At 38.7% G+C, this 26,383-nt stretch overlaps 1 protein-coding gene across 1 annotated transcript in view; it reads left to right on the top strand.

The window, feature by feature from the left end:
- Window positions 1-26,383, top strand: part of atp8b2 (ATPase phospholipid transporting 8B2) — a 39,579-nt gene that overhangs the window by 8,527 nt on the left and 4,669 nt on the right. Inside the window, exons 3-28 of the mRNA XM_041792731.1 lie at window positions 1,947-2,005; window positions 2,121-2,234; window positions 3,803-3,901; window positions 4,077-4,138; window positions 4,282-4,354; window positions 5,537-5,607; window positions 5,712-5,791; window positions 6,257-6,415; window positions 6,497-6,585; window positions 6,791-6,987; window positions 8,174-8,294; window positions 8,733-8,820; window positions 9,091-9,125; window positions 10,111-10,270; window positions 10,358-10,546; window positions 11,004-11,119; window positions 11,665-11,829; window positions 13,042-13,153; window positions 13,476-13,581; window positions 15,998-16,253; window positions 16,463-16,646; window positions 18,849-19,072; window positions 19,155-19,238; window positions 19,581-19,826; window positions 19,953-20,091; window positions 23,303-23,433. Of these exons, the coding sequence (XP_041648665.1) occupies window positions 1,947-2,005; window positions 2,121-2,234; window positions 3,803-3,901; window positions 4,077-4,138; window positions 4,282-4,354; window positions 5,537-5,607; window positions 5,712-5,791; window positions 6,257-6,415; window positions 6,497-6,585; window positions 6,791-6,987; window positions 8,174-8,294; window positions 8,733-8,820; window positions 9,091-9,125; window positions 10,111-10,270; window positions 10,358-10,546; window positions 11,004-11,119; window positions 11,665-11,829; window positions 13,042-13,153; window positions 13,476-13,581; window positions 15,998-16,253; window positions 16,463-16,646; window positions 18,849-19,072; window positions 19,155-19,238; window positions 19,581-19,826; window positions 19,953-20,091; window positions 23,303-23,433 (3,359 nt within the window). The remainder of the gene's footprint in view (window positions 1-1,946; window positions 2,006-2,120; window positions 2,235-3,802; window positions 3,902-4,076; window positions 4,139-4,281; window positions 4,355-5,536; window positions 5,608-5,711; window positions 5,792-6,256; window positions 6,416-6,496; window positions 6,586-6,790; window positions 6,988-8,173; window positions 8,295-8,732; window positions 8,821-9,090; window positions 9,126-10,110; window positions 10,271-10,357; window positions 10,547-11,003; window positions 11,120-11,664; window positions 11,830-13,041; window positions 13,154-13,475; window positions 13,582-15,997; window positions 16,254-16,462; window positions 16,647-18,848; window positions 19,073-19,154; window positions 19,239-19,580; window positions 19,827-19,952; window positions 20,092-23,302; window positions 23,434-26,383) is intronic.

Here is a 26,383-nt window from a genome sequence, read left to right on the forward strand (position 1 = left end):
CTTTATGGCCTCCTCTGCAGCAGAGATTTGTCTTTGACTTACATGTGCATGCAGAAATCTGCCTTCATACGTTCATAAACATATCCAGAAAGGACACAATAGAAGACATTTATATAAAAACTCATTGAAAGGCTGACATTACAAAGTGCTTGTCCTTATTGTTATTAAAGTTTTATGGTAACAGAAACAAGCTTGATTTTTTTAGGTGCTTTTTTGTAAAGTGGAACCTGTAGTTTTACCCTGAGAACAAAGGTGGTAACTCCTCTTCAAGGGAAAAATTGCAGTAGTCTTTATGAGCTACATGCTTGCATTAACTCATTAACTTTGGCATTCCTACCAAATTATTTTATCAGAATTTTCCCATTTTTTTCTGCACACAAGTTACTCTCCTTTTACAAGCCTTCCAGGGCTGGCTGCTGAGAAGCATCCTCACAGCATAATGCTGCCACCAGTGTGCTTTAAAAGAGGGTGCGCAGGACTTAATCTGCTCTGAGTTTGTCTCAAAACTATATCTGCACATATATATATATATATATATATATATATATATATATATATATATATGTATATATAAGCTTACCCAAATACTGGTTAAAAACTCTGTAGATATTTTACACAGAGGTTGTTTGCTACGAACAAGTGTTGTAAGGCTATTTCTTTTGGGACGTTATCAGTACAATTTGAAATGAATAATAATTTTTACAGCAATGCATTACTTTTTGCACAGTGCGATACAAGTCAGGGAGGCTCCAAGGAAAAAAGGGTTGTGAACCACTGGTTTAAGTTGTACCTAATTGAAGTGTGCTGGAGCATAGTGAGAGAGAGATATTTTAAACTGGTATGAAAGTCAGAATTAATTATACATTGTGCTCAGAAACCATAAAGTACTCTCACTTTAAATCCTCTTAAGATGATTTGGGCTAGGCGGAAATGAATAACTCAAACATTTATTTCATTTTTAATAAAACTGTCTCGCAGATGATACAACCCAATAGATGGTGGTCTGCAGGTAATTGTGAGCTTATCTTCTACGGTAAATCTAAAAACTTTATAAAAAAGCAGAGCTTTAAAGGACCCTGTGACTGTCTGCTGTGAGCTGAACAAGTAAAGATGGGGCTTCACAGCAGCGCAGAAACACAGGAAACCACAGGTCTTTGTTTATGTGCATGTGTGTGTGAATGTAATGGTAATGGCCTCTGTTTTGTGATGTCCGGTGGCGCCTCAGTGCCTCGCTGTCATCGCTTCAAAGTGTGTTTTGAAGGACTTCATTTTTTCAGAGCTGCATAGACCGAGTACCTCTCTGCACAAAATATGCTTTGGGCCAGAGTTTTATATCCATGAGTGTGTGCGTGCAAGTGTACTGTGTACAGCCCTGTGCAAAACAGGCCAGTCATTTCATTTAAAAAGCTGTCTCATCAATATTAGAGGAGACAGGGCCAGCTGAGGAGGAAGAAGAGGAGGAGGAGGAGGGGAACTCCCAATCTACTCTGCATCAGCATAAACAGAAAGCAAAAAACAGCAATTAAAGACAAAAAAGGGTAGAGAGCATATTCACTGTTTGAAGACTCCAAGACTTTACATTAATATAAAAATGTATCTCATTTGAGGTAACGTGTTTTGCTTCATCCAAATGTTAAGATTCATCTGCTGATTAAAGGTCAGAGGAAAATGTTTCTCTTACTAGTCCTGCTGTTTGTGTATTTGAGACAGAATAATTGTGCGTGACACTCTGTCTCCACTGATAAAACTCAAACAACCTCCTTCACTGATTTATGAATAAATGCACAAACATCATGGACACTGCTCTTTCTGTCTGTCTCACTTCAAATTTTTCCTCCGTCACTGAAATTGAAATCGGTCTTCTCGTTGTACGAGTGATTTGGGTGTCTTCTTTGTATTTGTTGTGATGCTATTCCTAAATAATTCCACGTCTTGTTTTTCTACAGAGGAAGAAAGGAGAGTCAGAGCCAACGACAGAGAGTACAACGAAAAGTTTCAATATGCAGTAAGCAAGTTTTCTTCTTCACATACATTTTTATTGACTTTAAAAAATGAAGGAAAGGATCTTTGACATATTGAGTCTTTAAGATTTTCTATTTCTCCTTTTCCTCCTTATTCAGAGCAACTGCATCATGACATCCAAGTACAACATCCTCACCTTTCTGCCCGTCAATTTGTTTGAGCAGTTCCAGGAAGTGGCAAACACCTACTTCCTTTTCCTGCTCATTCTGCAGGTAGGAGAATGAAGGATGGAAATGTGGGCAACTGTGGAGAGAGTGTACAGGTGTGCCTTTGTGAGTGTGTCTGAAATAATAATTGTTTACATCTCTAAAGGAAATAATGTTAGATGAAGACATTGTTGGCTTGAGACAAAAGAGTATTTAAGATGATGGGAAAAAAGGAATAGTTATCATTTGGGATGCACAGTGTATTGAGATATGGTCTTTTAAAAACAATTCCAATACAAAATTGATTACTCAGAACTTAGGAAAACTACAGTAAAGTGCCTATACTAGGTATTCTCCCACTTGAATGTTTTGATTGTATAAATCAATCATGGTCAATATAATTTGGCTTTTTTTTGTCAAAAAATACAAAATAACATTTGTTGAAGTGAAAACAGATTTCTACACAGGGATGTCAGTTGAATAAAAATATGTAATATAAATGAGTGACTGTGTAAATATTCACCCCCTTCAAGTCAGTATTTAGTAGATGCACCTTTGGCTGCAATCACAGCACTGAATCTGTGTGGATAGGTCTCAATCAGACATCTGGACACTGCAATTTCCTTCCAATCTTTGCATGACTGCTCAAGCTCTGTCAGGTTGCATGGGGATTTGGTGTGAACATCCCTTTTTCACGTCCAGCCAGGAATTCTCTTTATGATTTAGGTCTGGGCTTTGACTCGGCTACTCCAGAACATTCACCTTGTCTTTAAAACATTTCTGTGTAGCTTTCGCTGTACACTTAAGGCCATTGTGTTGGTGGAAAATGAATTTTCTCCCAAGCCATAGCTCTCCTGCAGACTGAATAAGACTGTCCTTTCAGGATTTTCCAATATTTTGGTGCATTCACTTTACCCTTTAAATTTACAAGCCTTCCAGGGCCGACTGCTGAGAATCATCCCCACAGCATGATGCTGCAAGCAGCATGCTTGGCAGTGTGGATGTTGTGTTTGTGATTTTTATTCTAAACATGTTTTAAAGATAGAAAGATAAAAGATCACCTGAAACCATCTATCTTCATAAATCTCTATTAACATTTATATGCATTTAAGTTAACAGTGTGACTTTAAACAAAGGCAGTGCAGGGAGGCAGGGAGAAACCAAGTCTCGGGGGAAAAATGAAAAGTCAGGTGTGGCAGATTGGTGTCTGACCAAATTCTTTAAATTCTTGAGACTTTTGTTCCAATGATAAGCAAACTGCAGTATGCAAACATACAAAGGTAGGCTTGGTCAAAATTGCAAAGTGTGCACCATCTTTTGACCATTCGAATAAGCTTACATTTTCTGCAGCTTTAAAGGTCTTCAGAGAAAAACTCCTACTTTTGTGGTTGAACAATGGTTAAAAAAACTGTATTGTTAAAAACGCACAGCTGAAGTCTTCATTTTATTTTTTAGCATGCCCATTGGAACTTTGCTGATTATAGAGTCAGTACGGTGTGCTTATGTCCTTAAAGAGCTCATTGGACTGCTGTGTGTCTTTGGTCCGATTGATGCATCTCCTCTTAATCACACTCTGCCTTTTTGTCCTTCCTGAAATGAATCTTAAATGAATCCTTCTCTCTGTCTCTGTCTAGTTAATACCTCAGATCTCCTCACTCTCGTGGTTCACTACCATCGTGCCTTTAGCTCTTGTGCTGAGCATCACTGCAGTGAAAGATGCTACAGACGACTATGTGAGCATGATTTTGGGAACTTGCATCATTTTGCAATGTATATATGTTTATTTGTAAATTTGATGGCTGTATCATAATTTGCATAAAAATAAGGTCAGGTTTTAAATCACCACACCCCTTTCAGCACACGCTTAAAAGTGACAGGAAAGTTCATGGTTATATCTTTATCATGCAGTTTCGCCATAAGAGTGACAACCAAGTGAACAACCGCCAGTCTCAGGTCCTCATCCGTGGCTTGTAAGTCTTTGTCTTTTAATTCTATCTGAACTCTCATCAGGACTGTTTAATTCTGAACTTAGTTTTACACTTCTAACAATGACTCTCATTTTTTGTCAGTTTTTGTTGCAAAGTTTCTTTCCTCTCATTACTTTCTCTGTCAGGCTACAGAATGAAAAGTGGATGAACGTTCGAGTGGGTGATATAATAAAACTGGAAAACAATCAGTTTGTGGCAGTAAGTGTTCATCCAGTACAGTAGTTAACATCTCTGCCCACAATTATGCAAAAGCACACACACTGAAACACAGAGTAGTCATTTGTCACTGAGGGCGTCATTTCATCATGACTACTTTATCTTCAAGCCTAAGCCAAGTCCACATATAAGATATTTTTTTAAAAAAAGGAGGTTTCATTTTTCAAAGTTGTCTCACCAACCCAAACCAGGTCTTTTCCAAAACAGGTTTGTGTCTGTTATGAAGCAGCAAAGACCTCCTTAGCCCTTTCAGGTTTCTGTTTATCAACATAGTGTGAGAGTAACTGTGTTTTTATAAGTGAGCATGCCAAAAGTCTAGTAAGCAATGTTTAGACCAGCACAAGTTTGGATATGTCAGCTGTTGCCAAGAAGCATCCCACATTAGTGACATCTCTGAAGTAATGCTTAACTAGTGTAGCTGTTAGCTTTAGCTAAAGCTAACAAAGCTAAGGCATGAATTGTCAATTGTCGCTTCATCTGTAATGTTTGCAATGCAGTTATTTCATGAATGTAACTGCCAGACTTGGTTTTGAATTAAAAATAAAAAGTTAAAACTGGAAATCTGTAGTACTGACAAAACCCATTAAAAGTTTAGAAATCAGTTTAGCAAAAATTTAGGCTTTTATAAAGTATTCAACTCTTGAAGGCTACACCATAAAGTATTGTTGTCAATAGAGGTTGTAGTCTAGTTTTTCTGCTTTTGTTTTTACATTTAGTTTTAAGCACAGCAATTGAGATTCCGATGAACTGATGAATACTAGCACAGAGTCTGTTAATGTTAGCACTGCAGGCATTTCAAATAAAGCTTTATTTGCATACTATAATAAAAAATACTAACTGCATTTTCTTGACTATGATGTCACATTTTTCATGTGCAGTCTGCAAAAACATGCACACAACTGTGTTACCAATGTAATGATAGAAATTAAGGATGCAATGGGGTCTTAAAATGAACGAAGAGGGTCTTAAAAATGATCTTAGAATGTATTAAATTTTTCAGATATCCTGTAATTACCCTGAACTGATTTGAGTACTTACTAGAAGATGCCAGCTGCTGCTGTTAATCACTGAATTGTTGCATATAAACACACTCAGTCATTTTTCTCCCCACCATCTGGAGCTTGCTAAATGGATGCTAACCTCATCCTTTGTGTTGATTTTCAGGCTGACCTGCTTCTCTTGTCCAGCACTGAACCTCATGGGCTCTGTTACATTGAGACAGCCGAGCTGGATGGGTCAGAAAACACACCACACCTTACCATTGATTCACAGTACCTCCTAATCTGCAGAAGCAACAGGATACTCCATCTAAACTGCTGTGTGCTTTATTATCTTGCAGAGAGACCAATATGAAGGTGCGCCAGTCTGTCTCAGTGACATCTGAACTCGGGGATCCGAACAACTTGGCTTCATTTGACGGTGAGACTCGCACATTTGTTCTAGTCTCGATTTCTGGTTGGGTTGTTGATTTTTCAATAACGTAAAGGTCAACTGTTTCGATCCTTCACACCTTTGCACATGCATGCCCACACACAAACACGCATCCTCTGCTCTCTCCTGTCAACACTGAGTGACAATCTTTACCCACCCACTGGTGCACAAAATGAAACACCTCTATGTTAGCGCAGTCTGCCCACACACATGCACAAACCTCACCTAATCTAAGGCATGCATGAATACAGCAAATCAAATCACACGTAGCCTCATATAAACTTACAAAAGGTGTGTGTTCATTCCTTTGGGTTTGTGTTAAAGTGTGCAATAATGGCACAAGGAATTATTTATTTTGCTCCAAGTCAAAAAGCTGAAGAAATAAACCACTTTGACTTGACATCTTTCAGTCTTATAAAGAATTTCCATGCTTGTCTGTGCTTGTGTGTGAAGGTGAAGTTGTATGTGAACCCCCCAACAACAAGCTGGATCGCTTCTGTGGGACTCTGTACTGGAGAGACAAGAAATACACCCTGACCAATCAGAACATGCTACTCCGAGGATGTGTGCTCCGTAACACAGAGGCCTGCTACGGTCTGGTCATCTTTGCAGGTCTGTGTGGATTCTTGTTTTAAAAATTGTTTCAATGATGTGAATTCTAGATCCTAATTTTCTCCTTTTTGTGCGTTTTAGGCCCTGACACAAAGCTTATGCAGAACAGCGGCCGCACCAAGTTTAAGCGTACGAGCATTGATCGTCTGATGAACACCTTGGTCCTCTGGGTAGGAAACCCCAAACCTCTCACTTTCACGGCTGACACAGTCACTATTTCAGGAAATGATCTCAACTCCTTTATTCTGATCTCACATATCTCCTTTAATAATGCATTCCATCCAAATTTGGCTTCAAGTTACCAAAGATCTAAATATAAGATATCTAACGAAACATTTATCCATCTTACTCTTTCTTTACCTGTGTTTGTGTTAGATCTTTGGCTTCCTGGTGTGTATGGGTGTCATCCTAGCAGTGGGGAATGCAGTGTGGGAGAGAGAGGTGGGCTCCCTCTTTCAGAGCTACCTGCCCTGGGACCCTCCTGTTGACAACTTTCTGTTCTCTGCCTTCCTTTCCTTCTGGTCCTACGTCATCATTCTGAACACCGTGGTGCCTATCTCTCTGTATGTCAGGTAAGACCAACAGACAAACTGTGAAGTAGAGGGTATAAAGAAGAGGGCGTAAGAGAGATTAGGGTGAAAATGCATGTAGCACCAACCCTATCCTGCAAATTCCACATAGTCCATGTCAGGAGTCTTTCATGCTCACCCCAGTTTTGCTTCAAGTGTCACATGCCCTTGCCTAATGGGTTTATTCCTGAAGCAGAGCGGAGTAGATGCGCTATGAGAGGAGGACAAGACACAAAAAGCATGTTTCTTTGCCTGTCTGCAGTTTATCTGTTGTTCATTTGCTTCCTTTTTCACATAACGTTGATATAGTGAAGAAATAAACAGTGTATACATGGAATATGTGGATTTTGGCAGTATGAACACCTCGTGAGCAGAGGTCTAGACAGTGACTGACTGCAGAAATGAAACTTAATAGAAGTAAAGGATCCAACAGTAGTTAAGTTTTTATGAACTACAAAACACTGCCTCAATGCCCTAATTACTTCAGCCATGAATCATCAGTGCAGTCCAGGAAATAAATACAACCAACCATTGTTTGTAAAGTAAATACAGGCTGTATGTTTTCTCTAAAAAGGCAACAGTGCATGTTGAGACACCTCATCTTTCGGTACAGTCTAGACACAAAGGGAATGCTAAATTTTCTTAAAGACATTTTAAAGACTAAATGTGTAAATCAATCTATGACAGTGATATCTAATTGTAGCTCTTAAACCATGTGTGGCTCCTTTATATTGATTTTTTCCAAGTATTACTTGGAAAAATAGTTCCCCATGAAAACCATTAAAAAAGGGAAATGTTGACATAAAAAATGATCCATTTCAAGTCACAAAAATCAGTTTATTTCCCACACTTATGCAGTAGGTTTTTATTGTAATAATCAATCTGTATGGTATGTGTGCAAGGAATAACATGCAAGATAAATATCAATGATTCTTGATAAAAAGGAAAAAAACAGATTCTGACCTTGTCTATGTCGGTTTGTTTGGCTACAATAATTTAAAGTGGATATTTGTTTTGGTTAAAACTGATTTTTAATACACCTTTTTTCAAAATCTAATTTTTTTCTGCCAATCATATCTTGATTGTTTTTTATTAATTTATTTATTTAGATGTGTTTTATATTTATTATTGACAATTTTTTTATATGATTGTTAATTTGACCATGCTCTCTCTGCCTTCTGTGTCTAAGTGTGGAGGTGATCAGACTGGGTCACAGCTACTTTATCAACTGGGACAGACAGATGTTCTGCTCACAGTGCAACACAGCGGCTGAGGCCAGGACCACAACTCTGAACGAGGAGTTGGGCCAGGTGAGCATCCGCATACATTCATTCTTGTATTGGGGGAAGTGTATTGTATTGGTTTTTTGGGGGATGTGGGTTTCTTTTTCTCTTTTGCCCTTTTTGTGGTTTGACTAAAATTTTTGTACATGTTCCTAAAAAGCAATAAATGTACAATATATTAAAAGAAATGTGGGCGCCAGTAGCCTTATGGTTATGTCTGAGTGCCTATGTAAGGAGGCTGCTGTCTCTGACATAGGTGGCCCAGGTTTAAATTTGGCCTTTGGCCCCTTTCTCACTTGCCATTCAGAGTTTCCAGCTCAATTCAGTGTCCTATTTCAAAACAGGTATACAAGCCCAAAATCTCTTTGAAAAAAGTCTCTTTAAACATTTTGGCTTTTTGATTGATAGAACAGGAAGTTTAACTTAACAATAATTGAATTATTTGTGTGATTTTTTTTCCCTCAGGTTGAATACATCTTCAGTGACAAGACTGGTACTCTTACTCAGAACATCATGAGCTTCAATAAGTGCTCCATTAATGGACAGACTTATGGTAAGTCCACATTTGATCAAACATGCACAGTCAGTATCATTAGTACTTGTAAATGAGATTTGTAATCTTAATGAGGCTTTCCTGGTAAAATAAACAAAATTAATACATAAATTACATCCAGCAGAACAACTCTCATAGCTTTTAAAACCCCTTCTTTTCATAATTTAATCAAGACTTGTAGGACAGAGATCACAAAATACACAACATTTTGGAGGGAGAGTTGTGTTGCATCAGACTAATTAAAATGTTTTATGGCTGTTTTTGTGATAGGTGAACTGGCAGACCCGTTGGGACCTACACCAAAGGTGAGTTGATGAGACTGCCTATGAAAAGTATTCACCCCCTTGGATGTTTTACCCTTTTACTGTTTCTATAAATCAATCATGGTCAATACAATTAAGCTTTTTTGACAAAAAAAGCCAAATTCTTCTTTGCAAAACTGCTCAAGCTCTGCCAGGTTGTACAAGAATTGGGTGTGTACAGCCCTTTTCAAGTCCAGCTGCAAATTTTCTTTTGGATTGAGGTTTGGCTTTTGATACTGTCTTGTTATATGGCCAATAAGCTCAATTTTGGTCTCAGTATCCAAAGAACTTTCTTCCATTTGACTATTAAGTCTCCCACATAACTTTTGTAGAAGTCTAGTTGAGAATTAATATGAGTTTTCTTCAACAGTGGCTTTCTCTTTGACACCCTTCCCATAAAGCTTTGGCTAGTAAACAGTTGTTGTATTCAGAGTTTCTCCCATCTCAGCTGCTAAAGCTTGTAACTCCTTAAGAGTAGTCATAGGTGTCTTGGTGGCCTCTCTCACTAGTCTCCTTCTAGTCACCCAGTTTGTGAGGATGGTCTGATCTAGGCAGATTTAGGCACGTGTCATATTCCCTCCATTTCTTCATGATGGGTTTGTCTGAACTCTGGGGGATGTTTAGTGCCTTGAAAATGTTCTTGCATCCATCCTCTGACTTTTACTTTTCAAAGATGTTTTCTTTGAGTTGCTTGGAGTGTTCTTTCGTGTTCATGGTGTAATAGTAGCCAGGAATACTGATTAACCAGTGACTGGACCTTCCAGACACAGATGTCTTTAGACTATAATATCTTGTGACCCATTCACTGCTCTCAGGTGATCCCCATTCCATCTCTGTTTATACAATCAATAAAAGGGTAAAACATCCAAGTGGGTTTGTAGCCACTGTATATGTTTTTACTTTACACTGACTGTGTCAGTGTATACATTCATCCACCTTCATTTGTTCATACTTCTTGTAATCCTCTGTCTCTGTCTATTCCCCTCAGAGATTGGACTTTACTCCCTTCAACCCCCTTGCTGACCCTGACTTCTGTTTCTATGACGACACCCTGCTGGAATCAGTGAAAGTGGGTGACTCTCACACTCACGAGTTTTTCCGCCTGCTTTCCCTCTGTCACACCGTCATGAGTGAGGAGAAGAGTGAGGGTGAGCATGAGGGTGAAAAGCAGTAAACACTGACACAGAAACACCAGCTGCCCCCTACTCATCATTGTTTTATCTTTATTTACCCAGGAGAGCTCGTGTACAAGGCGCAGTCTCCAGATGAGGGCGCTCTGGTGACAGCAGCTCGAAACTTTGGCTTTGTGTTTCGCTCCCGGACACCAGGGACAATAACCACCATAGAGATGGGACGACCTGTCACTTACACGCTACTCGCCATTCTGGACTTCAACAACATTCGCAAGAGGATGTCTGTTATAGGTGTGCAGAGATTTAAACCATTTAACAGAAAGGACAAAGTGTGACAAAAATCAGTTCAGGGCTATCTAGAATCATGGACTATGGATGCTGCTAACACAAATATGCATGTAAAACATGATCAACACTCCGCCAGACAGACAAGTTGGTTATCATTCATAGATTACATTTAATCCCTAAGTGATACTTCAGTGTGTGTCCCTGTAAATGATCTTCTAGTAAGGTGCTAGATATCTGCCCAGGAATCAGTGTTCATAAATCACTGCTATCATAGAAAACTACTGTGGTTTATAGAGCAGCAGGACAACAAGGCTCTGAGCACACATTCATACAGCCTGTCTGACCAGCTAGGAATCATATTTGTTGAAGCTGAGAAGGGTTTGATTTTTGGAGATATTTAACAGTTCTTTTCATTGTGTAGGCTATCTTGTCTTCCTGACACTCTGTGGTTAATTTTCAGTGCGTAACCCAGAGGGCAGGATCCGTCTGTACTGTAAAGGAGCTGACACAGTGCTGCTGGAGAGACTGAACCCTTGTAACCAAGAGCTGATGAACATCACCTCAGACCACCTCAATGTGAGGCAGTATGCACACACACTAACTCTTACACACATGGATGGAACTGTGCTGCCATCTAGTGTCTACAAGCTCACAAAAAACAGTTATAAATCAACATATAAGCCCTTTCTCAGATCCTAGAGGTGCATCAACTAAATACTAACTTGAAAGGGGTGAATATATTTGCTGTCAATTATTTTATATTACACATTTTAATTTTATTGACATTACTTTGTAGAAATCTGTTTCACATTGACATTTAAGAGGTTTTTTTGGGTCAAAAAAAGCAATAATTTATTGGGCATGATTGATTTATAAAATCAATGAAAGGGTAAAACATTCAAGCGGGAGAGTACTTTTTATAAGCACTGTATGTAATATGTCACCTTGAGATGGGGCTGACACTACCTTTTATCTAGCCTGACCAAACAACAAGGATATATGAAATGTATTTAATCCGTTGGGCCCTCTTAGTTTGTCTTCATTTGTGTACTCATGTTTGAATTTGCGCAGGTGTTTTTGTTGGTACATGTCGTGAAATTTTTGTGTGTTCATGGATGCAGGAATATGCAGCAGATGGATTGCGGACCCTGGCTCTGGCCTACAGAGATCTGTCAGAGGATGACTGGGAGGCGTGGTCAGAAAGCCACCGCTGTGCCGACAAGGCCGTCAACTGCAGAGAGGACCGACTGGCAGCAGCTTATGAAGAGATAGAGCAAGACATGATGGTTAGTCACACTAGCTACCCTGCTTGTATGTGAGTGTTTGCTTGCTTAGAACTTAGATCAAATGACTCTTTATAGAGTTGTACTAACACTTGTGGATCAACACTGTTAAATAACTCCAACAATGATGACCATTTCACTCACACTGGAGTTAAAATTACACTTTGGGAGTTAAGTCATCTCTGAAATGGTTAACCCTGAAATATCAACACTCCAGTTTTTGCTGTTTTGGGATGCAATATGGAATCATTCTCAAAACTTACTTAAGTAGAAGTAAAAGTAGTGAGTCAAAGTGTACTCAAAGAAGTACTTGTACCCCCAAAAATACTCAGTTACAATACTTTGAGTAACTGTAATCAGTTACTTTCAACTCCTGCCTGCATATGAAATTACATATGAATCACAGAACCCCCCACCAGCACTTTGTCTTGTCCCGCCATTGTACTATAACTGTCTAGCATGGTGGTGGATCAAGTTAAATGCTATATAATCACTTTGGGCTAATGTAATTAAAGGTCATGTGACGTAATCTACTTAAATACTTGTAACTGATCTAATTGGGTGTAATCTGGTGTACTCTATCATTATTGGATTGCATTTCTTTCAAATAATTTTAATGTATGAATACTATTTCAAGTATTTCAAAATTATACACATTCCATTTCACTCCATTCAAATAAATCTAATGAAAATAATCAAATATAATCAAGGTAATTCAATTGCAGATAATAATAAAGGTAAGGTAATGTAATTAAAAGTCAATAACAGTGTTTAAAAATTTTGACTCAACAGAAGGCAACTAATCGAGAGAATTGGATTCAGTTTTATTTTGACCAGTTCACTTGTTCATTTATGAACAGTATTTCATTCAGGACTTTAAACCATAAGCTCATTTTTTTCCCAGCGCTGTGAGTGTGGGAGTCACTTAAAAAGGTCAAACATAGTCAACCACTGCAGAAGATTAAAACCTCTTTAAGCCTTTTGGAAAGTTTGTCTTTTAATTTTATAGTTACATAATTTGTGGTTTAAAATGCAGGCACTAATTGAAAAAAATAAGCCTGACCTTTCTACTGCAGGATGTTTTTATATGGTGGTTGATTTAATAAGAGGATTTGTGTTAAGTCATTTCATAGTAAACAATTTGCCTCAATACCCTTCTTTGATTTCCAGACTTTCTGTTGACTGGATTTTGTTTGTGTGTGTTTCTTTTTCTAGCTCCTGGGTGCTACAGCTATAGAGGACAAGCTGCAGGAAGGTGTCCCGGAGACCATTGCAGTGCTCTCTTTGGCTAATATTAAGATCTGGGTTCTTACTGGAGACAAGCAGGGTGAGACACACTTTCTATACACTTTTGTGTTTGTACACAGCTGTTTGCATACTTAAACTGTGTCTGTACTGTCATGGGACATTTTTGTGTATGTACAGTTCAATGTATATAACTCAAGAGGTCAACAACACCAGACAGACAGCATTTATTTTACCTGTTTTATACAATTTTACATGCGACTGTTAAACAGCAAAAAAGAACCCCCCAGTAGTCACTTGTCTAGAAGGTCAGTTTACCACACACAACTCTGTTAGGGATATCTGCACACGTGAGAGCCTGGAAAGCATAAAAATGACAATCACTTCATCTTTCTGTGCCTTAGAGACAGCAGTCAACATCGGTTACTCCTGCAAGATGCTGACTGATGATATGCCGGAGGTGTTCATCGTAAGTGGACACACTGTGCAGAGCGTACGCCAGGAGCTCAGGTCAGTCTGTTTTTCTCACTGACTGTTTGGGTGCCTCTTTATCCGTACAGATCAGAGATGACCAAAAGCACATGTCGCTTGGAAAAAAAAGTCAGGAGTCTGTGCATGATTGGAGTCGCTGTGAAAGCAGTTTTAAAACTACAGCATAAGAATAACTGGACAATACCAAGTACCCAACCCAACAGTTCCCAGACTTTTTTCTTGAAGCCCCCCATGATTGTGTCCAAGAAAAATGAGGCACTGCAGGACCCTAACTAAAAAGTGATGCTATTAGAAATAGGATAACTTTCAATTGTTTTCAACGACAGAATCTCATAAATTGGACTTACTCTTCTTTCTAAAAAATCTCTGTCACCCCCTCAAGGATGAGCCAACTTCACTTTGGGAACAAAAATATTAGCACAAGTTCAGATTAGTCACTAGTGTTTAATCATCCCAGAAGCTACTGTGAAATGCTGACAGGTACAGTCCTACAAATGTAAATCCTCCTACAAAATATGTTGATAGACAAAGGTATTTTATTGACAGTTAAATTTGGGTTCTTCCAAGGGGTTTAAAAACTCAACTTCTAGTGTGAATCAGTATATGTCAACAATTCAAGCTGAGTTTGGGCAAATGCAAATTCGTAAGGCTGTAAAAAGTCAAATTAAAACCAACCCCAATTTAAAGGACAGTCCCTTTTAGCAGACTAGTGCTGCCTTATATTTTGGCAAGTAAAAGCAGGTCTCCTCTAGAGGCCCCTGTGAATTTAGAATTAAAGTACGGTAGTTGTAGATCAAATATAGGAAGGAGAAGGAGTAAAATACAGAAAAAGATTTGAACCGTGAATGTCAGTTTTTGCACTTTCACACCGGCTTAATTTTTAATGTCGGATATTGCCACTTGATTGAAAGTAAAGAAATTTAAACCTCAGAGTGACAGGAGAGAGAGGCTTTTTCACAAACCAATTTCAAATTAATGGCTTTTTAAAATTTGTTTCTATATGTCATAATTTTTAACAGATTTATTTAGGTGTAAATTGAACATTTTTGTCCATTCAGTCTTTGCTGTGAAAACAATTCAAGATCTGTCCTGCTTTGCCTCGTGTCCCAGACAAGGCACGAAAATATATTGCCCCAAGTAAATAAAGGCCATGGTGATTAAAGTTTGAAGGTATTCCTGCTTTGGTAAAGAATTTAAGAAGTAAATCATAAGGCTCCTGAGGTCTTTCACTTCCTAGGGATTGCATACTGCAGTTTCTGCAATATGTGCAATTTGCAAAACATGTTGAGCAGTTTGTTTTCATGCTAAAGCTGGTGGGAACTGACATTGATGAGCTCATAGTGTTGTAGGACATCACATAACACTGATGAAATTTCAACATGATTTAAACCAGTGTGAGAACAGTTGAAAAATAGGGTGCATATTACAACTGGCCTTTCATCTATAGCAGGCACTCACCGGGAGCTTTCAAGCCTATTCTTACCTGTTTTTTGAGTCATGTAACTGTAATGTGAAGTTTGATATTTTAGTCATGTGACTGCACACTTTTGCACAGCGAGAGTAAAGCCACAAGCAGATTCTTAAACATCAGGGCGTTTTTCTTGTGTAAGCTTTTGTACAGTGTATAAAATCACCATGACCATGGCAGGAAGTTCTCTCTGATGTGCCATTAACATACAGTATGTATTATAAAAGAATGAGCAAGAAATATCGCCAGCTGGCTGCAATGATGTGCCGTCTGCAGAAGGGTTGGTTTTAAGAGCCAGCTCTTTTATGTGAACCATGGGAGACAGAGTCTATGTGATATAATGTCTTCCCCTGGAGATTAAAATTTATCATCAGAGGGGGGTATCAGAGGCAGAAGAGGGGAAATCCTCACCGTCCCCCTGGCAATTCGCACCCCTCTCAGGACCCAACTCCTTACTGAGGAATTGTGTTTTCTAGTGTTCTTGTGAAACTAACACATGATTATGAAAGATCCAACTTTGTTATCTCACCTTAACAAGATAAATAAATCAAGAAAACAACCACGTCAAAATGACTTTGTGCCTGTTTGTCTTGCCGAGGCACGCTTTTGCACTCCAGTGAAAACAACTCTCTGTGACCTGTTTTTGGGTCTTGACCCACCAGTTGAGAGCCACTAATGTAAACAACTGTACATAAACAAATACCGTATAAAAAGACACTGAGACTAAAGCAAAATGTGGCGCTCGTTCGACTTCCGGTGTGAAGTGGAAGTCCTCGGCTGCATCCAGGTCCCACTCCTTTTTTCAATACTGTACCTATTCTTTTCTTGTATTTGATTTGTTTGCTCAGCTATACCTCTTTTCCGCCCCTCCTCTTCCTCGTGTCTTTTGTCAGGTTGTGTTTTGCTTCCGTCTTCATTGAGTAGGCAAACCCCACTGATTTGAGGCTTGTTTGTCTTTTTCTACAGGAGGGCAAGAGAGCGGATGATTGAACTTTCTAGCAGCAGAGATGGAGGGAAGGAGGAGGGGATGGAGGGATGGGGAGAAGCAAGTTTCACGGGTAATGGGTTTAGAGAAGCAAAAGAAGGAGACGGTAAAGGAGCAGGAGAAGGAGGGAAACAGATGCAGCGCCCTCCTCATTCTCCCTCTCCCCCTCCACCTCCTTCAAACCTCATGGACAGCATCTCTGGAGAATTTGCCCTCGTGATCAACGGCCACAGTCTGGTATAAATAACACACTATACGTACACATATATACAAAAAAGCAGTCAAGAATTAAACAGCTAACTGTCAGGAAATAGTGAGCTGCTAGAGATGTGTTATTTATATCAACAAATCAAATCCTTCTTCTTTAAAAAGTTTGTTCCTTCCACAGCTGCAACACTGAACACTTTGCATTGCCCCTTTAACTTCTCTTTCCTGTTCCCTGATAGGCCCATGCACTAGAGGCAGACATGGAGACGGAGTTTGTGTCAACGGCGTGTGCGTGCAAAGCCGTGATATGCTGCAGAGTCACACCACTGCAAAAGGCCCAGGTGGTGGAGCTCATCAAGAAACACAAGAAGGCTGTTACCCTGGCTATAGGAGACGGAGCTAACGACATTAGCATGATCAAAAGTGAGTTATGCTCTGCAGTGGGTGGTACTGATGAGACAAGGAAGTGTAACTGGAACATGCTTGAGAAGCAGGGATAGCAAAAACAGAAGTAGTTGTAGCTGTGTGGGCGTCTGTGTCTGCCAGTCAGAGAGAGATTCTCAGCAGACATGTCGTAGAGGTTGTTTATCCACATGAGGTTACTTGTAGTGATGAAAGCTATGTGGAAATGGGGATTGCAGTAAGGAAGATGTCCTCATTTGGTAGGGAACTGGAGGGTAGAAATCACAGTCTCAGAAGAAAACAGCAAACTTGCTATAAAGAAATCATGCAGAGTAGTTAAGTCAAACTGTGCCGCAATTAAAACAAGATTCTTGGGTTTGTATTTTTTTAGTGAGCATGAAGGTCATGAAAGCTGGTCAAAGGTCATACAAACTTACCGTTATATGTTATGTAATGGTTTTTGCAGCCTTATGGGAAACCTAACAATAAAGCTGTTTGTTCAGCTTGAAACCTATACCCTCGCAGTGTTTGTAAGATTCTGTTTTGAAAACATTGCATTGCCTTGCCAGTGTGTGTGTATTGTTATCACACAGATGAGTACATTCTGTGTACACAAGTTTGTCTACCAGGGAATCTATGCTGGCACAAAGCAGAAGTACAAATTGTGCTGTATGGATCGCTGGGTTTTATCACATCCTGTGATTAAAAAAAGCTATTTGTTTTGGAGACATTTATTAGTGAAACTCAAGCTATGTGATTTACCAGTTTCATAAGCCATTAGAAATCTTTGCTGCATCTGATGACATTTGCCTCCAGGAATACATGCTAGTTTCTTTGTAATTCTGGTGGAGCCTGCAGTCAAAGTTAAACAGTATTTAGCCAGAACTTTTTCCATGTGCCATTAAATTGTGCAATATAATCTCTTGGGCCATTAGCTCCTGTTTACTATGAATCAGTTTAACAGTAAATAGTTACACAGAGGCTTTACTCTGACTTACTCCAGGGTTACCCTCCCCCCCAAAACAAAACAACAATTCTTCTTTTTGTGTGATTCACTTGCAATTAACTGGCCTTTACTTTGACTAAATGACAGCTTCATGATGCAGTTTGTCAGAAGTGAAAATATAAGATTTGTAAGGTCTTTCTTCATGAGACTAAAATAACCTTTGAATTGTTTGTTGAATAAGGTCAGATCGATAATTTCTAGTGCTGTTTAGATAATCTGGGGACCTAAATGCTAATTACTAACTAACTACTAGTAAACCATCAAAAATAGGTAACTAACTAGTGAGTAACTTTGATATAACAATTAACTGATTAATAACCACTAGTTAACTTCACAAACAGGTTGATTCTAGTTAACATTAATGAATGAGTTAATTACCACCAGTGAACCAATAACACAAGAGTAAATACTAGTTAACATAAATGAATAAGTAACCAACTACTAGTTAGCTATTTATTAATTAATAACTAACTACAGATTAAGATGAAAACATAAGTAACTTACTACTAGTTAACCATTAACAAATGAGTAATAAATCAATAGTTATCATTAATGAATGAGTTTCTAACTACTAGTTAAAAACAATGAATGAGTAACTGACTACTAGTTAGCAATGATAAGAGTACCTTACTACGAGTTAACCATTAATGAATTTTTAACTAACTACCAGTTAACAAGAATGAATCAATAACTACAGGTTAACCTTTAGTAACAAGTAACTTACTACTAGTTAACATTACTAGATTAGTAACTACTAGTCAACCATTAACAAATAAGTAACTTACAAATTTTTAACATTAATAAATGAGTAACTACTGGGGCAAATAAACAAAAAGAAAAATGTTCTTTTGAAGTGAAAAGATCAACATCTATAATTTATACTAACATGCTTTTATACCAAGGACTATGTGAAGATTAAAAAAACATTGATTTCTGTGTGGAAAACAAAAGGCTAACCATCAAACATCAGTTGGCCTAGTTTAGCTTTTGACTTGAACCATGATTAAAGTAATTTGGAATGTTGAAAAAGTTCTTACCTCGTCACAACTTTTTACACTCTTTATACATAGGTACCCTTTCAGAATGCGACAAAATTTTGTCACGACCCAGAATGCTCTCCCCACGGTACAAAGAAACTGTCATGATTAGTGTTGATTTGTAACTTCTCCTCTTTTTCTTTTTTTTTTTTAATGTGATTGAAATGCCTTTTCTTTCAGGTGCCCATATCGGAGTTGGTATCTCAGGTCAGGAGGGGATCCAGGCGGTGCTGGCCAGCGACTACTCCTTCTCCCAGTTTCGCTTCCTACAGCGCCTCCTGCTGGTACACGGCCGCTGGTCATACCTGCGAATGTGCCGTTTCCTCTGCTACTTCTTCTACAAGAACTTTGCCTTCACCATGGTGCACTTCTGGTTCGGATTCTTCTGTGGTTTTTCTGCTCAGGTCAGATGATTTTAAGGTGATTAAGACTTTCTGCAGTCAGAGTGTTATCCAGATGTTTACATTGCCTGTGTCTCTTTTGCAGACAGTCTATGATCAGTACTTCATCACCCTCTACAACATTGTCTACACCTCCCTCCCTGTGCTGGCCATGGGGATATTTGACCAGGTCTGTTCAGGCTGAATTTTGGAGAGACTTATGATGTTATTTCGGTGAAGTTATAAAAGTTGGGGGTTGGTTTCATATCTGGTATATCATAACAAACTTTAAATCTGTCATGATGTCTTTTTTACAAGCAAATGCTCAGTTGGAAAAGGTGATATCCCCACACTAAGCATTGCTAGTGCTAAAAAGTTAGCTTGCTTTAGTTCACATTAAACTCAAAACAACAATAGGACCATGTCAAACCTCAGAATTTCTGAAAAATACCAAGATATTCTCTTAATGTAAATTGACTCGAATCTCAGAGATTAGGCAGTCTTATTTGTGTTGATTTCTTTGTTTTTGTAGGATGTTCCTGACCAGAGGAGTCTGGAGTATCCGAAGCTTTATGAGCCTGGGCAGCTCAACCTCCTCTTCAACAAGAGAGAGTTCTTCATATGCATCGCTCAGGGCATATACACATCAGTTGTGCTGTTTTTTGTCCCGTGTGCTACTCTGTCCGACGCCACTCAGAGCACTGGAGTGCCCCTTGCTGACTATCAGACCTTTGCTGTCACCACAGCAACAGCTCTGGTCATCGTGGTCAGTGTACAGGTGACTATGGCCTTAGCTGTGTTTGATAGGCTCAGAGACTCTCAAAAATGTGTTTCTTCCTGTTTATTATCATGTACTAAGGGTGCACCCTACTGTGTTTCTTTGTGTGTCTGTGTGATTGTTCAGATTGCTCTCGACACAGGCTTCTGGACGGTTATAAACCATGTGTGTGTGTGGGGCTCTCTGGGCTGCTACTTCACCATCATGATCGCTCTACACAGTCAAACTCTCTTCAGGATCTTTCCCAACCAATTCCACTTTGTAGGTCAGTCCCCTGTCCTCTGAGGTCATCCTGCCGCACATGCACACACAGAAGCAAACATAAATCAGAGCTGAACCCCTTTAGACTTTTGTAGCAGACAGTTTAGAATAAAACGTAATCTGAAAATTAAAACCTTTTCACTACTACCAAGTACAGAGGGTTAGGATGAGATTTAATAAAGATTTCTGTGTGAGGGATTGATGAAGTATAAGAAATAACATAGTAATTAAAACAGAGTAATAGATTTAGACAGTAAAATAAGCAAATGCCCTAGATCGGAAAAATATGATAAACAAATAGAAAAAAAAACAAGAAATTCTAGACACCTATTATCGAGTTATTTCTGGTCTGAATTACCAAAAATTATAGCTTTTATACTGATGGAAGCGCCTCCCTATCCTGATGGAAAAGGTAATGATGTTCAGCTGGAGACGCAGTGGTTATACTTTTACAGAACACCATCAGAATAAAAGGCAACCCAGCGATGAGTAAATACTAGATTAAAAATGCTATTTATGCTGTCTCAGTAGGTTACTGTAGATTCTAGTAACCAAGGTTATTATAGTTTTGGATTTGTCATTACCTCCACCAAGGAGGTTATGTGATCGGGTGGGGTTGGGGTTGGGGATCGGGTTGTTTGTTTGTTTGTTTGTTTGCAACATAACTCAAAAAGTCATGGATGGATTTTCATGAAATTTTCAGAAAATTCCAAAAATGGCACAAGGAAGAACTGATTAGATTTTGGGACTGATCCGGATCAGTCTATTGTACTATTGGGAGATAGGGCTATACTGTTACCACCTTACACCAGGAGATGGCAGACATGAGTAACTTATCCAAAGTTTTGGAGTTTATACAGTTTAAGAGATGCACGCCCAGTCGAGGAGACAAGTCGGAGCGTAATAGAGAGAAAGACAGCGAATTGTAGTGAGAATACTCACAATGCTGGGAGGAATAGAGGAATATTCACCCTCTGCCATGACTTTCACACGTAGCGAAGCCAATGCTTTGCCTCAATGTGTCTCTACCCCACTGGAGAGGGAGTAGTCGGCAAATTAGATTTTGGGAGTGATCCGGATCACCGTCTGGATCCAGGAATGTTTTTAATGGATTCTTCACTATTGGGAGATAGGGCTAATGGCGGGGGTCTGCGCTCTCTGAGTGCTTTTCTAGTTAGTTTTGATTTGTATTTCGTTGCATTTTGTTTCAATTTTCAGTTTAGTTTTAAGCAGTTTCTACTGCTGTTTTTTAAGTGTAGTTTTTATTTTCTTTTAAATAACTAATTTTAGTTCAGTTTTTGTTAGGTCAAGTGTTAGTTTTAGTTTTGTTGACAATACGGTGTACCTGTAAGGGGTGAGACCTAAAACATCTCTTCACTTTTTACTTTAATTATTCAGTTTTAATGTTTTTTAATGTCAAGACTTAAAATTAGAAGTTGTCTTCTTTCAAATTAGGCGATTTCACTTTCCCCAGGCTTGGTGTTCATGTCAGTCAGTATGCTGTAGTTAAAGACTAAAACTTAGGAGATTTTGTCCCTGATTCTGTTTCATTTTAGTTGGTTTTGTAAACACACAATACAGTTTTAGTTAGTTTTAGTTTTATTTGTAAAGCTAAGTTTTTATTTAGTTTCTGTTATTAAAATGATTTTTACATTGTAATTTTAGTTATTTCGTTAGTTTTAGTAACTATTATAACCTTGGTAGTAACAGAAGCTAACTCCTTGCTGGGACTTTTCTGGTTTAAATGATTTGAACATTTCTGAATCTTTGAACTTGGGTTGTATGAGGTACTTGGCAGTAGTAGTGGCATTAACCTCCAGTGAGACCAGGAAGCACTTAGAGAAGCTAAGCTAAACAGTGCGACAGATGGGTACAGCTGCTCCACTTAATTTAGTGAGTTTAAAATTAAAAATGGGCCAAAAACAATGTTGGTTCAATTGTATGCTATATAGAACTTTTTAAGTGGTTTATTTTTCCCCCAAAGAGCCGCAGTGTTTGGCTTTCAACTACGTGCTCTTTTGCCTCGGCATAGCTAATAAGCTGTTTGTTTTTTTGGGCTTTGTCTTGACAACAAACTACACTAAACTAAAACTAGTTATTTCAGCCTTTCAACAGCTGGCACATTGTTTTCATAAAGTAAACATATGCCGGCTGTAGCTTGTCTTGTTATCAGTCATTAGGAGAATAAAGCAATAGCTATAAGTGTAATTGGATGACAAATTTCTGTTCAGCTCTCCTGGTTGAGGTCAGTTTTTGCAATGTATCTCCAAAAAATTGAAGAAGATCCACAAAACACTGGTGTTCAGTAAGGCAGGGAACTCTGAATGGGGAATGATGCAGGCTGCAGACATCTGCATGTCCTGAATAAGCCCCACTTCTGACAACAGTAACTCAGTAACTCATGGGCTCAGTTTGCATGCCTACACCACCAAGTAACACAGGATCTCTCCTGCTAACCAGTCTCCACCAAAGGTTCTCTCCTCTCTCTTTCTCCTCATCTGCTGAAATTGTTCCTCTTTGGTTGCTCCAGCTCACAAGAGTATCCTCCTGTATCCACAATAAAAGACACACCATTGCCACTCGAGTAGAAATTGCTCATTTTTGTTATGTTTCTGTGAGAAAATGGCAGAAACAGCTGATCAGATACTGTATGTTGAGGTAGAAGAACAACCAGCAAAATAGTGCCAGACACAGCAGCTTTTTGGATGAAAAATAAAATGCTTCAAAAATGTTTTCAACACAGCGTACAATTGAACCAACATTGGTTCTTGGCTCAGTTTTATCCTTAACTCCCTAAATTACACAGAGCAAACTCAATAAAAAGTAATATTAGAAATGGCATAGGCTAAACATCAAGTAAGTCATGTGCAATTTGCACCTCTAAAGTATTTATTCATATTGAATAAGGAAAATGATGGTAAAAAACAAACTGTGGCTATTTAAAGGGATTGCCATCAGCCCAATTTCTGTCTATGTCCCAAGCTAAGTTCTGACAATGATTACTCAGAATGATGATTGGGATGTATGATATGTCTGATATGTGAATACATTATCAACAAATGCACTTGAGTCAGAAATGCTGGCTTGAATCATAGTTTGTTCACTGTTGTAATTTTTAAATGCCTTATTTTTGTGTTTGTCTGAAATTCTGAAATACTTCGAGTTCCTCAAACCTAAGCTCGTGTTTTTCTATCCCTGCATGTTTTTAACCACAGGTAGTGCCCAGAGTACGTTGTTGCAACCAGTCGTGTGGTTAACTATTGCACTGGCAACAGCAATATGTATTATTCCAGTCCTGGCATTCCGCTTTCTCAAGGTGGACCTCAAACCTCAGCTCTCAGACACGGTGAGAAAACACAGACGGACACATTGGTTTTAGACTCGTGTCCATCTTCTTCATTGCAACATCAGTGTTGTTTCTTCCCTTTAAGTCTTAGCCAATAATTAACTGCACTATTCAAACAGTAAGGCTGAGTTTCGGAGCGTAGGCCATACCTAATGTCACTGTCCCAAGTGCTGCAGAAATGCTGCAAATATTGACTTAATCAATGTACCAAAGTGACCCACACTGCTTTAAGTGCATGAGTGTAAGCTCAGTATGAGAGACTGTGACAGTCACAGTTTCTCAAGCTAACTGCATCAGGAAGCCACAATAAGGATAATGTGAAGAAGTTCCTTTTTTATTATATATTCAGTTTCTTTACAGTCCGTATTACTATCCTGGGTTCAAGGTTGAGAAAACCGAAAGTAAAAATTTAGCGACATTAAGATGTCCCTTTTAATGGCAGCTCATTAGCTTAATATAGCAAAAGACCTCAAGACCTAAAATTAAGGAAAACACATAATTTTAGTTTCAGGTCTCTTTAGTGTCAGTGTTACTGGTGTCTGTGCCGGGGATAAGCTTGGGTCGAAATGCTGATGGTTGGAGAGCAAAGCAGAAAGTAAAATTAGCTCGCCCTTTAACCGAAAACAGTCACAATTTTTAAAAGCTGAAAGTTTAACACAGAAGCTCTCAACCCAACAAAAGTTGATTTAGCCACTTAAAAAGTTACCCATTGGCCTCTTGACGGCTGTTCTGAAGAGAAGTTCAGAATTAGCAAACACTATCTTACACCATCTCTCCACATTATAATGCAAATGATATTTTACTCTGATATTCCTAAATATTAATGCAAATGACAGTCATAATATTTTTCAAGTCATCAGCCATTAGAGCATAATTCAAATGTTTTTGAACAAACTTCATGATGACAAAATTTTTTTTTTTTTTAAATAAAAACCTCAAAATGCACTGTTCCACATTATTAAGCACAACAGCTTTTTGAAACATTTTATAGGTTGTAAAGAACTGAAAATGGTCATTTGTAGAAATTGCAGCATCAGGGGGTCATATTTACTGAAATAAAATCTATTTCAATCAAAAACATCTTAACAGGACAAGTTCCATGTTAACATAGGAACCCTTGTTTGATATCACCTTCACTATTCTTGCATCCATTGAACTTGTGAGTTTTTGGAGAGTTTCTAATAGAATTTTTTTTGCAGGATGTCAGAATATCCTTTCAGAGCTGCTGTTTTGATGTGAACTGCCTCCCACCCTCATAGATCTTTAGCTTGAGGATGCTCCAAAGGTTCTCAGTAGGGTTGAGGTCAGGGGAGGATGGGGGCCACACCATTCTCTCATTTTATGCCCATAGCAGCCAATGACACAGAGGGATTCTTTGCAGCATGAGATGGAGCATTGTCATGCTTGAAGAAATTTTTGCTACAGAAGGCACGATTCTCTTTTTGTACCATGGAAGAAAGTGGTCAGTCAGAAACTCTATATACTTTGCCGAGGTCATTTTCACACCTTCAGGGACCCTAAAGGGGCCCATCAGCTCTCTCCTCATGATTCTGGCCTAAACATGACTCCGCCCCCTCCTTGTTGATGTCCCGGCCTCATCGGGACATGGTGGCCATCCACCAACCATCCACTACTCCTCCATCTGGACCATCCAGGGTTGCACGGCACTCATCAGTCAACAAGACTGTTTGAAAATGAGTCTTCATGTATTTCTGGGCCCACTGCAACCATTTCTGCTTGTGAACATTGGTTAGGGGTGGCTGAATAGTAGGTTTATACACGACTGCAAGCCTCTGGAGGATCCTACACCTTGAGGTTGGTGGGACTCCAGAGGCCCCAGCAGCTTCAAATACTTGTTTGCTGCTTTGTAATGACATTTTAGCAGCTGCTCTATTAATCTGATGTATTTGTTTATCAGAAACCTTCGTCATTATGTCTTTATCTGCACAAACCCGTCTGTGCTCTGAATCAGCCACAAATTTCTTCATAGTATGATGATCATGCTTAATTTTTCCTGAATTATCGAATGTTTTCATTCCTTGTCGAAGGCATTACACTATTTGACACTTTTCAGCAGCAGAGAGATCCTTTTTCTTTCCCATATTGCTGAAACCTGTGGCCTGCTTAATAATGTGGAACATGTGGAAAAGTGCATTTTGAGGTTTTTATTTTAAAAAAATAATTATCATTATGAAGTTTGTTCAAAAACATTTGAATTATACTCTAACTGTTGATGACTTGAAAAATATTATGACTGTAATTTGCATTGATATTTAGAAAATCAGAGAAAAATGTCGTTTGCATAATAATGTGGAACGCGGTGTATATAATGAGTTAGCCTGTGACCGAGGCAGATTCTTAGATTGATGACTAGCTAATGGGCTCAGCTAACATGCTAGTTGTGACGAGCAGACACGGATTACTACCAGTTATTGTTAACTTAAATTATATAATAACTTATATTATTGTAAAAGCAGGAGCACAGACTTTTAGACAGTCTGAAGTTCATTTTGTATAACAGATTCATCAAAAATATTCTCCACAAAGCTTAAACAAAATGCTAATTTCAGCAGCAAGACTCTCAACTAGTGGGTCTAGACCTAAAAGTGGGTTGCAAAGATGTTTCCGGTGGGTTGTGAATATGTGCCTGGAAAATTTATGTGGCATTTTCCTGTGATGATGGGTACATTTTGATATTTTTCTCCAAATGTGAATTTATTTATCTCAATTTCTAAGCATAACAAAGCTGTTTTTCCTCAACTTAGTGAGGCAGTTCCTCAAGGAATCACCATAATTTCTGTGCTGTCTTGTGAAAATGGAGTAACTAAAATGTATACTTGCATGTCCTTCTACAATGATGTGCTTTTCAAACAGATTTTGCCCTCTCTTATGTTCCAAGCTTCCAAATTTGTCATCATTATGTCATGCACCTCTCATAAGAAGGTGTGAT

The sequence above is a fragment of the Cheilinus undulatus genome, linkage group 8 (genome assembly GCF_018320785.1).
Source record: "Cheilinus undulatus linkage group 8, ASM1832078v1, whole genome shotgun sequence".
In the NCBI taxonomy this organism is placed as follows: domain Eukaryota; kingdom Metazoa; phylum Chordata; class Actinopteri; order Labriformes; family Labridae; genus Cheilinus; species Cheilinus undulatus.